Genomic DNA, 18,300 nt, shown 5'->3' with positions numbered 1-18,300 from the left:
TACAGCATAAAAAGGCTATGAAAGAAAAGCACACAGTATAAAACATGTTTCTGTTATAAATTGGCATTCTAAGCTTTTGCTTTAGTTGCATTCAATTTCGAGAACTAAAAACATTGGCAATATGAAATTGAAAGAAGTATGCTGATCCCTTGACTAACTTGAGTTTTTAACTGTTCATTCCTCCAATGCAAATCATTGACAGCTCAATATTCTCATACACTTTATTTCTCATACACTTTATAAACGTATATTTATTTAGTCAGCAATCACATTCCTATTTGCCTATACAGTGATACCTTGTCTTACAAACTTAATTGGTTCTGGGAAGAGGTTCTTAAGGTGAAAAGTTTGTAAGACGAAACAATGTTTTCCATAGGAATCAATGGAAAAGCAATTAATGCGTGCAAGCCCAAAATTCACCCCTTTTGCCAGCCGGAGCGCCCGTTTTTGCACTGCTGGGATTCCCCTGAGGCTCCCCTCCATGGGAAACCCCACCTCTGGACTTCTGTGTTTTTGCAATGCTGTAATTTCACTGAGGCTCCCCTCGCTGGGAAACCCCACCTCTGGACTTCCGTTGCCAGCGAAGCGCCTGTTTTTGCGCTGCTGGTATTCCCCTGCTGGGATTCCCCTGCAACATCGCAAAAACATAGAAGTCTGGAGGTGGTGTTTCCCATGGAGGGGACCTCAGGGGAATCCCAGCAGCGCAAAAATGGGTGCTTTGCTGGCAATGGAAGTCCGGAGGCAGTGCATCACAGTGGTGGCGGTGGGTTTGTAAGGTGAAAATAGTTTGTAAGAAGAAGCAAAAAAATCTTAAACCCCGGGTTTGTATTTTGAAAAGTTTGTATGACGAGGCGTTTATAAGACCAAGGTATCACTGTATCTTAAACCTCTTTGCATAGGGGGCAGGAAGTTGCTTAGTTACTCATAGATGAGGTCAAACTCCTAGGGCAACTCACAACAAAATTAAACTTATGATATAAATGAATTAAAAGTCCACAATATAGAGAAGAATCAGCAGGAAGAAATACAGACCCACTACAATTTAAAACTCTTTAGTATAAATTCTAGCTGCCCATTCTTTCATAGCATTCCCAATTTTCCTTTGCCATCTGCTATATTACAGGCTGTGTTAACGGAGGCTTGTCATAATTAGGTGTGAAGGCACAGGTGAAGAAAAAACTTTAAATTTTGAAGAACTTTAAATCTTAAAAAGAGCATTTGCAGGGAAGGGGAAAGCAAACCGGGGCTTAATGCAAGGGCAGTCTATCTGGGCTGCAAAAATCCCACTCACCCTTGCCAAAAAGAGATACAGTGATACCTTGTCTTACAAACTTAATTGGTTCTGGGATGAGGTTCTTAAGGTGAAAAGTTTGTAAGATGAAACAATGTTTCCCATAGGAATCAATGGAAAAGCGATTAATGCGTGCAAGCCCAAAATTCACCCCTTTTGCCAGCCGAAGCGCCTGTTTTTGCGCTGCTGGGATTCTCCTGAGGCTCCCCTCCATGGGAAACCCCACCTCTGGACTTCTGTGTTTTTGTGATGATGCAGGGGAATCCCAGCATGGGAATCCCAGCATCGCAAAAACGAGTGCTTCGCTGGCAACGGAAGGCCGGAGGTGGGGTTTCCCAGCGAAGGGAGCATCAGTGAAATCGCAGCATCGCAAAAACACTGAAGTCCTCGAAACCCCACCTCTGGACCTGTTTTTGCGATGCTGCGATTTCACTGAGGCTCCCCTGGCTGGGAAACCCCACCTCTGGACTTCCATTGCAGCATCACAAAAACACGGAACATGGAAGTCTGGAGGTGGGGTTTCCCATGGAGGGGAGCCTCAGGGAAATCCCAGCAGCGCAAAAACAGGTGCTTCGCTGGCAACGGAAGTCCGGAGGTGGGGCATCCCAGCAGCAGCGGTGGGTTTGTAAGGTGAAAATAGTTTGTAAGAAGAGGCAAAAAAAGTCTTAAACCCCAGGTTTGTATCTCGAAAAGTTTGTATGACGAGGCGTTTGTAAGATGAGGTGTCACTGTAGTGTCTTTTGTAACTTTGGTGCCTGCTAGCCATTGGCTGGATTTTTACACCCAAATATGGTACTCCATCTCAGCACTGTCTTGGATTAATGGCGGTTTCTACATCATCTTCAAGGGAGTTTATTTATTTTTTAATCTCTGGCTGCTCTAATTTTACAATTGAGTACTAGGTGTCAATGCGATTTCAAGAATATACCTTTCTAAAAGATTGAAGGAAGACACTTTCCCCCCAGAATATTGATTTATTTTCCCTGCTCTTTATTTTCTGCCTGAAAATACACCTCTCTTGCTTAGAATTTTAGCTTCTATTAGAAGGGGGTAAGCATTCAAATCACCAGTCAATATAGTTAAACCTGTGCTTTCTTTTTGGCTGACAAGGCAAACTTGGTAACTTAATCCTCAGTTAAGATAATTTTGTCCTCATAATGTTTTTTGAATTACAAACAAGGTAAAGTTTGCTTACTTTCCAGGTTCGACCGATTGCATATGCTATGCAACCGTTGGCATCAATGATCCAGTAACATCTGCATTACATATCATTGTGGGTAAGCATTAGTTGGCTTTCAGACTCATTGACACAGTTTTAAACACCCTAAGACAGTGATGCCGAAACTATGGCACGGGTACCACAGGTGGCACGGGTACCACAGGTGGCACGTGGAGCTAGGGCAACGGCATGCGAGCTATTGCCCTAGCTCAGCTCCAACATGCATGTGTGTGCTGGCCAGCTGATTTTTGGCTCACACAGAGGCTCCGGGAGAGCGTTTCCAGAGAGCCTCCGGAGGGATGGAGAAGGGCCTTTTTACCCTCCTCCAGCCCCAGAGAAGCCTTTGGAGCCTGGGGAGGGTGACACTCGAGCTTACTGGGCCCACCAGAAGTTGGGAAACAGGCTGTTTCTGGCCTCCAGAGGGCCTCCGGGGGACAGGGAAAGCTGTTTTTGCCTTTCCCAGGCATCTACTTACAAACTTAATTTGTTCCATGACCAGCTTCATAAGTACAAAAGTTCGTAAGTAGAAGCAATTTTCCCATAGGAATCAATGTAAAAGCTAATACAGTAGTCCCTCACCTATCGCTGGTGTTACGTTCCAGACCTGGCCGCGATAGGTGAAATCCGCGATGGGGAATTTATCGACTGATAGTACTTATTTAAGTATTTATATTGTAATTGTTTGGTAAGTTTTCATTGTTTTAAGTGTTTATAAACCCTTCCCACACAGTATTTATTTTAGATACAGTATTTAAATACAGTATTTACAATTTTAGATATATTTTTTTTAAAACCTGCCGATTGAGTTCGGCGGGCTGTTTAAATCTGCCGATCGGCTTCCTCAGAAACCCGCGATGAAGTGAAGCCGCAGTAGGTGAAGCGCGGTATAGCGAGGGACTACTGTAATGCGTGCGCCTATTGGGCCCACCTGAAGTTGGGAAACAGTCCATTTCCAGTCTTCAGAGGGCCCTCCGGGAGGGGTCGGGAGAAGTTGTTTCCACCCTCCCCAAGCATTACATCATGGGTGTGGGCACTTGTACATGCGCGATGGTGTGTGCACGCTCTTTCGGCACTCGAGGAAAAAAAGGTTCACCATCACTGCCCTAAGACCTTGATGGCGACCTATGGCATGTGTGCCAGCTGTCACCCAAGATCAGCTCTGCCATGTATGCGCACACACCTCTCACTATCCAGCTGGTCTTTGGGGCTCTGCTGTGCATGTATGGGAGAGCATGCGCGGGGGGCTGCACACACATGCACGGGGGATATTTTTATCCTACTCTTGAGTGCTTTGGAGAAGAGGTTGACACCACTTCTCTGTGATAGTCCCTCAATTGAAACATCTCCCCCTTGTCCATGTAGTTTTGGTCTATGATTGATTGTGTGCTTGTTTTTTATATATATTGGGGTTGCTTTTATGGACTTTTTAACTTCAAACTGTAAATTAGATTGCTAAATATTAGATTTGTTACTATGTACTGTTTTTGCCATTGTTGTGAGCCGCCCCGAGTCTGCGGAGAGGGGCGGCATATAAACCCAATAAATCTAATCTAATCTAATCAATATAAAGCAATATGGCTATTTCGCATGGCTTTGATACTAGCCCTTTGTTGATGCAGCCTAGGCTTTTTTGGTAGCTGCAGCACACTGCTGAACTCATAACTTAACGTATTTTTCGGAGTATAAGACCCACGCTTCCCCATGCACTTTCACAAGAGGGTGAAAATTTGGGTGCGTCTTATACACCGAATGTAGCCCTGTCCATTGGACTCTGCCCTTTGACTTCTGCCTTCCAGCAATTTACCTCCTTGCAGCAAAGATGAAACAACCAGTTTCAGCTTCAGCAGAGCCTGATTAGCACAAGCAAGTGTTGGTTGGTCCCGACCATCAGCTGTTTTAGGCTGCTGGGATACACAGGCAGATTTTTTTTCCCCTTTTACTAATCAGGTTGTGCTGAAACTGAAACAGACTGTTTGCTCTGCTGGGAGGCAGGGGGATATATTTTTTTTCCTTGTTTTCCTCCCCCAAAAAAGATAGGTGGTCTTCTACTTTGCAGTATCTTATACATTGAAAAATACAGTAAGTGGTTGTCCAATAAGAGACTCAAATCCCTCTCAGAAGCACTACTGTTGAACCAGATACCACCTCTTTTATACCTGTGGATTTGGTTTTTCTTGAATGAGTGAAACTACAATGGGTAAACAAGTAAAACTAGAATGAATTGCTTTGCTATAGCATCACAAGAGTCATAATAGCAGACACTTAGCTTTTTAGCTAAGTAATTATTAACAGGATTTGTATTAGCATTCCTTCTTAACTATTATATCAGGCATTGCAGAACCTTTTGTAGACATAAAGAGAAAGGGGATTTGTTTTTTTGCAGTCTTCTTTTAAAAATAAGACAGTTTTTAATATTTTTTTAATATTTATATATGAATATATTTTATATGTTTTAATATAAGACAGTTTTTACAGTGCCTGAGTAATGAAATACCTCTCGTTAATAGGAGATAATCAACCTCTGGACATTTGTTCAGTGCATCGCAATAATACATTTCTGAAATACTGTGTATCGCTACTGGGATATGGTTTTTATGGAGATGTATTAAAAGATAGTGAACAGAAACGCTGGATGGGCCCTGCGAGATATGACTTCTCAGGTAACAACACCTTATATATCTTCTGTTGCAATCCTTTATGTTGAAGTAGCAATAGTAATAGCACTTAGATTTATTGGCTGCTTCATAGTGCTTTACAACCCTCTCTAAGTGGTATTGTTTGTTTGTTTACATTTATTTATTTATTTATTTAACTTCAGATCGTGCAGAATGCAGCTGCCAGAGCAGTCATGGGCTTAACTAGGTATGCCCATGTTTCACCAACACTCCGCAGTCTGCATTGGCTGCTGATCAATTTCCGGTCACAATTCAAAGTGTTGGTTATGACCTTTAAAGCCCTTCATGGCACTGGACCAGAATATCTCCGAGACCGCCTTCTGCCGCACGAATCCCAGCAACCAATTAGGTCCCACAGAGTGGGCCTTCTCCGGGTCCCGTCAATTAAACAATGTCGGTTGGCGGACCCCAGGGGAAGAGCCTTCTCTGTGGCGGCCCCGACTCTCTGGAACCAACTCCCCCCGGAGATTAGAACTGCCCCTACTCTCCCTGCCTTTTGTAAACTCCTTAAAACCCACCTTTGTCGTCAGGTATGGGGGAACTGAATCCCCTCCCCCGGGCATGTACAATTTATGCATGGTATGTTTGTGTGTATGTTTGTTTAGTAAATGGGTTTTTTAAAAATATTTTAAATTATATTTAGATTTGTCATGAATTGTTGTATCCTGCTGTGAGCCGCCCCGAGTCGCCGGAAAGGGGCGGCACACAAATATAAATAAATAAATAAATAAATAAATAAATATTTTAATTAATTAATTAATTAATTAATTAATTAGATTTGTATGCTGCCCCTCTCTGTAGACTCGGGGCGGTTTACAGAGTCACCATATTTTCCCCAACAATTTGGGTCCTCATTTTATCAACCTCAGAAAGATGGAAAGCTGAGTCAACCATGATCCTGGTGAGAGTTGAACTACCAAATTGCAGGCTGCCAGCAGTCAACAGAAGTAGCCTGCAGTACTGCACTCTAACCACTACACCACTACCCTTTTGGCTCAAGTAGCCAAAATATTTCCCCCCTGCCATTTTTTAAAATGTCTTCTATTAAAATTGCAATACATTTAATTAAATCACTGTTCTAGTGTTATCTTGTGGTTAATGATTTGAACTGGAATTGTAGAGTTTTTGAGATAAGTCCTCTTGTAGTTTTAGAAAATTACTAGTTAACATTGAATAAGCCACTTTCTTAACATAGCAGTAACAATAACGTTTGGATGTATACAGTGTATTCACCTTAGTGTATTTACAGCATTCTCTGGGCAATTTACCATGTCAGCATATTGCCCCCAAACAATTCTGGATCCTCATGTTACTGAAGGATAGAAGACTGAGTCAACTTTGAGCCATTCGGGATCAAACTCCTGGCAGTGGGCAGAGTTAATACTGCATTATAACCACAGTGCACCTAATCCACAGTCATTAACTAATCAGCATACCTCAGTTAAATCAACGACCCCAGGTGTTACCCCACTGACTCACCAGGAAGTTGCTACGCAGCAGGCAATTGCTGAGCCATCAAACCACACCCAGCCACCAGTATTTATAGAAGGAAGGCAGCTCAGGTCTTGCTGTGTTCGCCCTAGAACAAGGACAGAAGCACCAGCCTGAAGATGACGAGTGGGACCTTGTCGAAACGTCACCAGAAATTTCTAAATCCTACACGGGAAGAAACCCGAATATACCAAGACCGTCATACATACATACATACATACATACATACATACATACATACATACATACATACATACAAACAAGCATACATATATTGCAGTAGTCTATTTGTATGTGGGTGGACCCGCCTGGAGACCTATAGAGGAGTGGTGTTTCGGTGGGTCTTATGTGACCCCTGTGAAAGGGTCATTTGACCCCCAAGGAGGTCACGACCTACAGGTTGAGAAGTGCTGATGTAGACAATGCTAAGAGGTTGCATATTAAAACTGCTTATTTGGAACACAGAGAAAACAAGTAGTGGGAAACATCCATAGAATAATGACCAGATGTAATGTGATCATTCTCTTCCAGCTCTGTGGGAGGACAGATAGAAGGACAAGCAAGAATTAATGATTTCTTCTATTTTTCCCCCTCTCACCTTCCAAGGTTTCAAGACTTTCCTCTCTCATCATTACTATGAGGGGACAGTGTCTCTCCTACCAGCAGCACATACCACGGGTTCTCCAAGAGATAAGAAACCCTGCAGAACTGGGTAGGCTAAATCGCTTAATTCACCTTGAACGCCTGTTGACTAGAAAGACAGAAATACATTTCCTAATTTGGCTAAATTTTAAGAATGTTTTTTTTTTTAAGGTTGAGTTAATCATGCTGAGAATTCACAAAGGTGATTCTAAATCATCAGGCACAAATTTTTCTGCCTATCTAAATTACATTTAAAATGCTACTTATCACAGTATCGTGCAGCAAAATGAACGGTGTTAGATACAGATAAAGCTTAACAGAGTTACAATAGAAAAATCAACAGAGTTGGAAGAGGTCATCTAGTCCAACCCCAGCCCAGCCCAAGCAGACCCTACACCATTTTTGAATCCATTTTGTCTGCAGAGAAGGTGTCTTTGTGTTTGTGTGTGTGTGCGTGCATGCACTACTAAAACTTTGATTGATTGATTGATTGATTGATTGATTGATTGATTCATTCATTCATTCATTCATTCATTCATTCATTCATTCATTCATTCATTCATTCATTCATTGGTTTTTAATGCCGCCCTTCTCCTTAGACTCAGGGTGGCTTACAACATGTTAGCAATAGCACTTTTTAACAGAGCCAGCATATTGCCCCCGCAATCCTGGGTCCTCATTTTACCCACCTCTGAAGGATGAAAAGCTGAGTCAACCTTGAGCCGGTGATGAGATTTGAACTGCTGACCTGCAGATCTACAGTCAGCTTCAGTGGCCTGCAGTACAGCACTCTACCTGCTGCGCCACCCCAGCTTGTCTGTAGGCAACCATTAAATGGGCAAAACAGATGCAAAACAATGCATCTTAGAACAAAATATTTTGAACCAAGGTACTTCAGATGGAGTAACTTATAAGTCCAGAATCTATGGCTCCTGTGGAATTGAAATTTGGAAAATTTTATAAAATATTTTATGACATAATATGAAACATAGCCTCTTAACTCTTAACTTAACTCTTAACTGACTCTGGTATACAATTCAATATGGGCTATTTTCAAGACCAATGCATTTCTGAATATCTCTCTGAATTTTTAACATCTTTTCCAATGAAGGCAGTGCAGTAGAAGCTCTGCCACGGTTGAAACTGGTAAGGAAATAGAATAGAATAGAATAGAATAGAATTTTATTGGCCAAGTGTGATTGGACACACAAGGAATTTGTCTTGGTGCATATGCTCTCAGCGTACATAAAATAAAATATACATTTGTCAAGAATCCTGTGGCACAACACTTAATGATTGTCATAGGGGTCAAATAAGCAATGAAGAAGCAATATTAATAAAAATCTTAGGATATAAGCAACAAGTTACAGTCATACAGTCAACACGGGAGGAAATGGGTGATAGGAATGATGAGAAAAACTAGTAGAATAGAAGTGCAGATTTCGTAGAAAGTCTGACAGTGTTGAGGGAATTATTTGTTTAGTACCGTGTTTCCCCGAAAGTAAGGCAGTGTCTTACTTTCTTTTTATCCCCAAAAGCCCCACTGTGTCTTACTTTGGGGGTATGTCTTATATTGTCCCGGGCACCGGGGCCGGCTCGTCTTCGGGCTTCGGCCTGGGCGAGGCCTCTTCGGGTGGCGGAGCCGCCGGCGACTTCCTGACACGCTACTGGCTGGTGTCGGAGGCGTCGGAGCAATTCGTGGCACTGGCGAGGGAGCTTCGCGCCCAGGAGAGTCTCCCAAACCCGGCGCGGATAAGAAGGACTCCTCGGCCGGCGGAGGAAGCGCGGCGGCGGCAGGCTCCGGACGGAGCTCGGGCGGTGGCGAGAAGATGGGATTCCGGGTGCCGAGCGCCACCTGCCCGCCGTTCAAGTCAAGGACAGGCAGCCCCAGTTCCAGCGCCTCGGCCTGCTCGCCCGGCCTCTTGCCCGGCGGGGAGAGCAAAGGCGGCGGCGGGAGTAGGGGAGGCGAGGCGGAGAAGAAAGAAGCGGCGGATAGCTGGTGAGGCGCCGGCTAGAGGGCTGGACCCTGCCGCTTTGCCGCCACTCCCGCCACCGGCTTTGCTGGGGTCGAGCACCACGCCCGGCGGCAGGAACTGCGGGGAGTAGCCGGCGTACGCTCCGGCTAACGAGCCCTTGCCGCAGCTATCCGCCGCTTCTTTCTTCTCCGCCTCGCCTCCACTACTCCCGACGCCGCCTTTGCTCTCCCCGCCGGGCAAGTCCTTCTTATCCACGTCAGGTTTGGGAGACTCTCCTGGGCGCGAAGCTCCCTCGCCAGCGCCGCGAACTGCTCCGACGCCTCCCTCGCTTTTAGTACCGTGTTTCCCCGAAAGTAAGACATATGTCTTACTTTCGGGGTATGGCTTATATTAGCCGACCCCCCTGAAACCCCCCATATGTCTTACAATCAGGGGGGTCTTACTATCGGGGAAACACGGTAGAGTGATGGCGTTCGGGAAAAAACTGTTCTTGTGTCTAGTTGTCTTGGTGTGCAGTGCTTTGAAAGCTTTGAAAGAAAAACTCAGTGAATCATGGGATGTCCTGTTGATAAATTAAATTAAAATTTTAAATTAATTTTACCGGTAAGTTAAATTAATTAGAAATTAAATTAATGTTTCAATACCTAAGTTATATTTTCAACACTGAAATTGTTACCTTTGTTCTTCAGGTGCCGGATTTGCAAGCAAAGTAAACTACAGCTGGAGAAAGATCAGAAGAAGACAGAAAAGGAGATTAGAAGTAACTTTGTAGTTTGTAGAACCTTGTTTGTTAATGGTTAGATTGGCTCAGTTAGTTTCTAATACCTCTTTTATTTGGATGAGCGACTATAAAGACAGATTCCAAATCAGAACAAGAAAAGATTGGATTTAACTGCTGTAGAAGCCCAAGGAAAATTCAGAGGGGTTTATGATGAAAAAGGCTTTGTTCATATTTATCCTGTTTATAAATACTCATTATCATTCATTACAAATGCTGATTTATAGCAGACTCCGCAGTTGGTACCGTTTGTGAAACTGTGGTAAATGCAGTATATTCAGTTAACAAATTTGGAGTTAAAGTATGGTTGAAACCTGTTTGTATTTTTCTTGGTATAAAAGCTACTTTCTATCCTACTTTTTCAAAGTCCAACTTTGGCATCCATAGACTGCCACAGGGGAAACCATTGCTTGCACTGTTCCAATGTTTTGTAACTGTAGACACATCACTGCATCGGAATAGTTCTTCTGAGGTCATCGTGGCTATTCTACCAAGTACTAGCCTATGGTGTATTTCTTGACTTCTCATTCATTTACTGTTGATATTATCAAGTAGATTTCCAGTTTTCAGCTGGGTTCTCAACTCTTTAAGAAACAGCATTTATTTATTTTTATTTGTTATAGAGGATATAATCAGGTAGAATGTATTAAAGGGGGAATAGAGGAGAAAATAAAGGAGTGAAATATAATTATGAGAGAATAGCAGAAAAGGATGTAGATATAGAAGAGAAGATATAGGAGATATAGACAATAGGACTGGGGACGGTAGGCACTCTGGTGCACTTATGTACACCCCTTGCTGACCTCTTAGAAACTTGGTGAGGTCAACCGTGGATAGTCTAAGGGTAAGGTGTTGGGGGTTAGGGGATGATACTACTGAGTCCGGTAGTGAATTCCACGCTTCGACAACTCGATTACTAAAGTTGTATTTTTTACAGTCAGGTTTGGAGCGGTTAATATTAAGCTTTTATCTGTTGTGGGCTCTTGTGTTGTTGTGGTTGAAGCTGAAGTAGTCTTTGACAGGCAGGACGTTGCAGAATATTAGTAGGATGTGCAGGACTTCAGCTCTCGTTCCAAGCGCTCTTCTCAACACCGCGAATAGGAAATCTTATTTATTTTTTTATTTTATTTGTTTATTTATTTTGTCCAATACACAATACATATTGAAGAGGATAGACATGAAGTGTTATATATAAAGAAAAGATATAAAAGTAGAGGAGAAGATATATGAAAGGAAGAAAAGATATATGATATATGGGATAAGGAGAGACAATTGGACGGGACGAAAGGCAGGCTAGTGCACTTATGTACGGCCCTTATGACTATGCTTCGCTCCATGCCATCAAAGATTTCTGTTTTCAGTTGATGTACAAGAACTAACAGACTGATTATTCATCCTGGTTTAAATTCTATCTCATGCCAACATTGGAAGAAAAAAGAACTCTAATGGAAATGTTTGGGTTACTGAAAGCTTAAAACATTAAACATTCCTGAACTAGGGATAGCCTCTAAAGCAGTGGTTCCCAAACTTGGCAACTTTAAGACTTGTGGACTTCGACTCCCAGAATTCTCCAGCCAGCATAGCATAGCATAGCTGGCTGGAGAATTCTGGGAGTTGAAGTCCACAAATCTTAAAGTTGCCAAGTTTGGGAACCACTGCTCTAAAGGTTCCTAAACTTTTTTTTTTTTGGCCATGCCCTAAAATCTTGATGCCTCCCCCCAGTGATATTTATTTATTTATTTTATTTTATTTTATTTTATTTTATTTTATTTTATTTTATTTTATTTATTTTATTTATTTTTATTTTATTTTATTTTATTTTATTTTATTTTATTTTATTTTATTTTATTTTATTTTATTTTATTTTATTTTATTTTATTTTATTTTATTTTATTTTATTTTATTTATTATTTATTGGATTTGTATGCCGCCCCTCTCCGGAGACTCAGGGCAGCTAACAGCAACAATAAAGCAGTGTACAATAGTAGTCTGATGTTAGAAACAATTAAAAACCCATTAATATAAAAAATCAAACATACATACATACATACCATGCATAGAATTGTAAAGGCCTAGGGGAAAGAGGGTCTCAATTTCCCCATGCCTGACGGCAGAGGTGGGTTTTAAGCAGCTTACGATAGGCAAGGAGGGTGGGGGCAATTGTAATATTTGGGGGGAGTTGGTTCCAGAGGGCCGGGGCTGCCACAGAGAAGGCTCTTCCCCTGGGTCCTGCCAAGCGACATTCTTTAGTTGATATATAATTCTTACTATTCAAAAAGTGAACTCCTCATGTGGAGGAAGCCTAAAAGGTCATTCACATGGTTTAAACAAGGTTCCAGTTGCCCCCATTAAAAATCAAATTCCCCCCCCCCCCCCGTGGGGCGTGGGCTCCATGTTGGAAACCACTGCTCCAGCTCTTGTAAAACTTTAACTCTTATCTCCTCTGTGCATTACCACAATTGGTTGGGGTGTTTTGACCCAACGACGAGCCCCCCACCCCAAGAAATATGCTCACACGCGCTGATTTAAGACATCAAACTGTTACACTTAATATTTTCTTAGCAGTGGGGTTTGCTTATAAAGTTTCGGGGAATCAGAAATAGGTTTGCCTGTGAGCCAGCTGCTCAATTAATGTCTGAACAATTGGTCAAGGTCCAAGCACAAACCAACACAAACAGATCATTACTTTAATCAAAGCAATTTCCTTCGCTGAGGCTTACTGTAGCTTGGCAGGAAGCATGGATCTCATTAGCCAAAATTGTGGGTTTGCAAATCATAATTTAAACGAGTGTCCAAGAGAGGCTAGCCGAGTGAAAAACTGGAACAAAGCGAAGTTGACTTCCGCACTGAATCGTGATGTGACTAAGCCTTAAATAGTCTAAGGGCGTGGCCAATTGTTCTACAGATCTATTCAACCAGAGACCTCCTCTTGCTTAGCCACTCCTGCCTTCTGGCAGCTCTGCGTGCCCTAGCATCAAGAAGAGGCTCCTCCTCTTCTCCTGAGTCATTCGTGTGCACCTCAGGAGATGCAAAAGGCCCTGGTTGTCAGCCTCTGCCACCAAATTCTCTCAAGGTCTGTTCCCTCAGCAGACCAAAAGGTTTCTCCTCCTTTCTATATTTCCTCAAATTTCACCGGCAAAAAATGCTAGTGAAGGCCTATGTTCTGGGCCTTTCAGGAATGCCGGGGTTGCTAATACTTTCACCTCCAAAGTTCTATTCTTATATCATGCGTTTTGCCTCAAAAAATTCTCAGAAATTTGAGAAATGGACCTCAAATCTGGCAAAACACTAGCAAATATTACTACTACTACAACAACAACAACAATAATGAGGAATTCTGGGAGTTGAAGTCCACAAGTCTTAAAGTTGCCAAGTTTGAAGATTTTATGGACTCAAAAATGTCTTAAAACATGTCTCAGAATCCAGATGTTACCAAGAACAATATGCAAGTCTATCTCTTTCAGGGGATGAGGAAGGAGAATGGAAAGTTATTAGAGGGAAGTTTCTAGCCATCAATGCTGTGAACATTAGCTGCGCCTGTCCACGGAGTCCTAAAGGCCTTTCTCCAGCTGCTCACCTGGCAGATGGCTCTGCAGACCTCATTCTAGTCCGTAAATGTTCCCGCTTAAGCTTCCTAAGACACCTCTTAAGGCACACCAACCAGCATGATCAGGTGCGTGTTTTTCTCTCTAACAGTATAATAGCTTTACAAATGGAATGGAAGCACAATCTGATGTAGATTAATAAAATAAAATAATAAGTACAAATGTAGATTAGTAAAACAAAATAAATAAGTACAAACATCAGCTGTGATGATGAATCAACTAATAGTTAAGCCAACATATTCCTAGCACCAGGCCTGACTATGTAGCTAGGAGAAAAGCCCCCAGAATTGGGACTGCTCTAATCTCTGAGGGGGGAGAATAATTATTTTATTTATTTATTTATTGGATTTGTATGCCGCCCCTCTCCGCAGACTCGGGGCGGCTACCAACAATGATAAAAAACAACATGTAACAATCCAATTTAATAAAACAACTAAAAACCCTTATTATAAAAACCAAACATACACACAAACATACCATACATAACTTGTAATGGCCTAGGGGAAGGAATATCCTAACTCCCGCATGCCTAGTGACAAAGGTGGGTCTTGAGTAATTTGCGAAAGACAAGGAGGGTGGGGGCCATTCTAATCTCTGGGGGTAGTTGATTCCAGAGGGCCGGGGCCACCACAGAGAAGGCTCTTCCCCTGGGGCCCGCCAAACGACATTGTTTGGTCGACGGGACCTGGAGAAGGCCACCTCTGTGGGACCTTATTGGCCGCTGGGATTCGTGCGATAGAAGGCGGTTCCAGATGTATTCTGGCCCAATGCCATGTAGGGCTTTAAAGGTCATTACCAACACTTTGAATTGTGACCGGAAACCGATCGGCAGCCAGTGCAAACCGCGGAGTGTTGCAGAAACGTGGGCGAATCTAGGAAGCCCCACGATGGCTCTCCCTTCTGTCCTTCCATTGTTATAATCCATAAGGCAGGGGCTACAGGAGAAAAGAACTATCTTCTAGTTCCCTCTTTATAAATATATGTGTACAATACATAGAATCCAGCATCCCTTTTGACTCCCACGTGGTCTCCAATTCAACTTTTGCCTTGAGTTTAAGCGTCTGTTTAAATAAACATCTGTTACTCATTCCTTTGAAAAATAACAGAACATTTGGTGCTCTGTTTAAGCAGGAATCAAAACATCCCTACCAAGAACAACTCAGTTGTTACCAAGAAGGGGTTGTGAACAACATCTCTCTGAGACTATTTAATGGCAGCTCTGAGTCTGCAGGAAGTGGGTTCGATGCTTTTATTGCATCCCAAGCCAGGGGTGAAACTGCCGGTTCACTCAGGGACGCGCTTCATGTGCACGCAGTAATAAGGCAAAGCTTCTGCATATGCGCAGAAGCAAAAAACAAGATGGCGCCGCCTATGGCACCGCCAAAACTTGGGGCATGGCAGGCCTGGGTGCCCCTTCTAATGACCCAGGCCACCACATTATTACTGGTTCTATAGAACTGGTCCAAACTGATAGGAACCCACCTCTGCCCCATGCCCAATAATAGTTACCGTATTCTTTGAATTATAAGATTTACCTCCCCCCTCCACCGCCCCAAAGGCTGAAAATTGGTGTGTGTCTTATACGCGGAATGTAGCTTTTTCAAAGTTTTTTCCCCCAGCCCTAATGAGGTGCTAATGATCTTCCTGGCTCTTTCCCATCTTGCAGGCTTTTTTCATTGCTACTCTCTCCGAAGAAGGTTTTTTTCCCAGCCCCTAAGTCTTTGCAGGCTTTTTTTCACTGTTACTCCCTCTGAAGGTTTTTTTTTCATTGCTAACAAGGTGCTAAGACCTTTCCTGGCTTGCAAGCTTTTTTCTTTGATACTCCCTCCAAAGAAGGTTTTTTTAAGTCCTAACCAGGGGATAAAATAATGCAGTGTTTTTCAACCAGTGTGCCGCAGCACACTAGTGTGCCGTGAGACATGGTCAGGTGTGCCACGGAGCTCAGAGAGAGAAAGAAAACAAGAGAGAGAGAGAGAAAGCAAGAGAGAGAAAGCAAGAGAGAGAGAAAGCAAGAGAGAAAAAGTAAACAAGAGAGAAAGAAAGAGAAAGAAAGCAAGAAAGAAAGAGAATGAGAAAGAAAGCAAGAGAGAGAGAAAGAGAGAGAAAGAAAGAGAGAGAGAGAAAGAGAGGGAGGGAGGGAAGGTGGGAGAGAGAAAGACATAGAGGGAGGGAGGGAGAGAGCAAAGAGAGGAAGGAAGGAAGAGAGAAAGAAAGAGGGATGGAGAGAGAGAAAAAGGGGAGAGAAAGAGGGAGGGAGAGAAAGAGGGAGGAGGAGAGAAATAGAGCGAAAGGGAGGAAGAGAGAGAGAGAAAAAAATTGTCCAAACTTTTTTTAGCTGCCCCCCCCCTCTCAATGTGCCCCAGGGCTTTGTAAATGTAAAAAATGTGCCATGGCTCAAAAAAGGTTGAAAATCACTGAAATAATATATCGAAGCTGAAAAATATGGTAAATGCTATTTAGACCCCAAAAAATAAAGCCCTCAAAAGACTGACAACTTTTTGCTAATTTCTAAGGCAACAAATGCTGTAATTTGTTTCCTACGCTTTCTCTACAGTTTGATTTCAGCTTTGTAGAGGTTTATCGGGTTAAGAAGTTTCGTTTTACATCAAAGCATTTTGATGACGGTGACAATGATGGCCAGGGTATGCGGAAAAAACACTTTGGTCAGTTCTGTAGAGACCACCCAGCTTGCTGCTGTCTCCCCGCGAGCAGTACTTGGAACTGTGACGGAGAGACCCTGGATTGTTCGACTATTGAAGTCAAGTGAGTTTCTTTTTATATACATGAATCTATGAATATAAAGAGATTAGAGTGCAATTCACACAGTAGTCCTTTCCCTAACAGGATTTAAAAATTGACAGTGGACTTCCGCTAAAGCTACAGATCTGGGTTTTTGGGTGGTTTTTTGAAAAAAACATATGCATAGCTCCTAAAAAAGATTTTAATCCTCTAACCTAAAAAATGTCAACAGGTTTTATTAAACAAAATTTGATTAAGCAGACTACTTATTGCCTCCGATAGCAGTTCCCAGGAAGGCAAAATGTTTTCCATGACTAAGGCACAGAAATAAAGGTTAAATCTTTGTTTTTAAAATCATCTTCCCAGCCGGCGTGTTCAGTGCATGATAAAAAGAGAATATGATGGTTTGTTCAATCAAACATGGTTTAATGATGCCTAATTAGTTCTGTGGAATTCCTTACTACAGAATCTGATGACAGTCACTGATGTAAATAATTTTGAAAGGGAATTAGATAAATTCACATAATCCAAGACTAGTAAGAGCTACTGGCCTTCACATTCAGAGTTGGGAGCAACCTACATCCATGGGTTTGGTTCAAATAATACAGTAAGATATATAATTTACAAAATCCCAAGTAATTCTATATCTGACTTATACCTGAACCAACATATAAGTTACTTGGAGTAGAGATGCTAGAGACCAATTTATTTTATTTATTTATTTATTAATCAGATTTGTATGCTGCCCCTCTCTGCAGACTCGGGGCGGCTCACAGCAATAATAATACAATGTAAACAAATCTAATATTTAAGTTAATTTAAAACCCCAATTTAGAAACCAATCATACATACTAGCATACCATGCATAAATTTTATAAGCCTAGGGGGAGGGAAAGTCTCAATTCCCCCATGCCTGACGACAGAGGTTGGTTTTAAGGAGCTTACGAAAGGCTAGGAGGGTGGGGGCAACTCTGATATCTGGGGGGAGTTGGTTCCAAAGGATCGGGGCTGCCACAGAGAAGGCTCTTCCCCTGGGTCCCGCCAAATTTAGAGACAATCTAAAAGGCAATAATAAATACACAGGTATATGTGAAGAGCTCTTAATTTTGGCTAGATGATTTATTTATTATGGCATTTCTCCAAATAAAAAATATACTAGGAAAAAACACAAAACATACTGTAGCGTACTTGCTATTTCAAATTGCCATTGTGAACAGCTTCTTAAATGAATAATTGAGAGGATTTTGTTCTTATTAGTGATCGGCAGATTAGAATTGATAAGATTTGATGATGTGAAGATTTTACCATTTCTTACGTTTGCAGAGTTCACTGCCAATTAATTAAACTCTTTGCGAGAGGAATCGAAAAGAATCACCAACCTGAATCACCTTACAAGCAACTTACCTGAGCAATTAATTTAAGTCAACATTGCAAGAACATGAAGGGAAAAAGGCAACATAGAGACAAGCATTTCTGGCATGTTAATAAATGTTTTTAAAGTTTATTTTTCTGTCAAATATTTAATTCTGGATAGGTTTCTTTTCAGTTAATGTCTTCAAAGACAGTGGATTATTTTAAATTATTTTATGCTAGGGTAGTGAAGAAGATTTTTGGGTTATATTTCCTTTGTTTTGTTATGAATAGATTCTCTCTTTTTTGGTCTGCTCTTTTTCTTATGATAAAAAAAATCAGATTATTTTTAGTATAGTCTGTCGCACAGTTAGTCAGTTTTGTCCACCTATCTATTCCTTCCCAAGGACCTGGGATAGGCAGATGTGGCTGTTTGATGGTGTTAGAGCAGTGGTTCCCAACCTTTTTTTGCCCATGCCCCTCCCAAACATCTCTAAAATCCTCAATATAAGTCTTATTATTCAAAAACTGAAC

The 18,300-nt window shown here is 42.0% G+C and overlaps 1 protein-coding gene across 1 annotated transcript in view; it reads left to right on the top strand.

Annotated features, from left to right (window-relative positions):
- Window positions 1–17,920, top strand: part of CERK (ceramide kinase) — a 61,642-nt gene extending 43,722 nt beyond the window's left edge. Inside the window, exons 7-13 of the mRNA XM_070755354.1 lie at window positions 2,494–2,568; window positions 5,018–5,170; window positions 7,283–7,388; window positions 9,984–10,054; window positions 13,537–13,745; window positions 16,232–16,440; window positions 17,740–17,920. Coding sequence (XP_070611455.1) covers window positions 2,494–2,568; window positions 5,018–5,170; window positions 7,283–7,388; window positions 9,984–10,054; window positions 13,537–13,745; window positions 16,232–16,440; window positions 17,740–17,824 — 908 coding nt within the window. The 3' untranslated portion in view covers window positions 17,825–17,920. The remainder of the gene's footprint in view (window positions 1–2,493; window positions 2,569–5,017; window positions 5,171–7,282; window positions 7,389–9,983; window positions 10,055–13,536; window positions 13,746–16,231; window positions 16,441–17,739) is intronic.
- Window positions 17,921–18,300: the final 380 nt, after the last annotated feature.

Source organism: Erythrolamprus reginae, chromosome 6, assembly GCF_031021105.1.
Source record: "Erythrolamprus reginae isolate rEryReg1 chromosome 6, rEryReg1.hap1, whole genome shotgun sequence".
Taxonomy (NCBI): Eukaryota; Metazoa; Chordata; class Lepidosauria; order Squamata; family Dipsadidae; genus Erythrolamprus; species Erythrolamprus reginae.
This window is presented reverse-complemented; position numbering and strand designations above follow the sequence as displayed.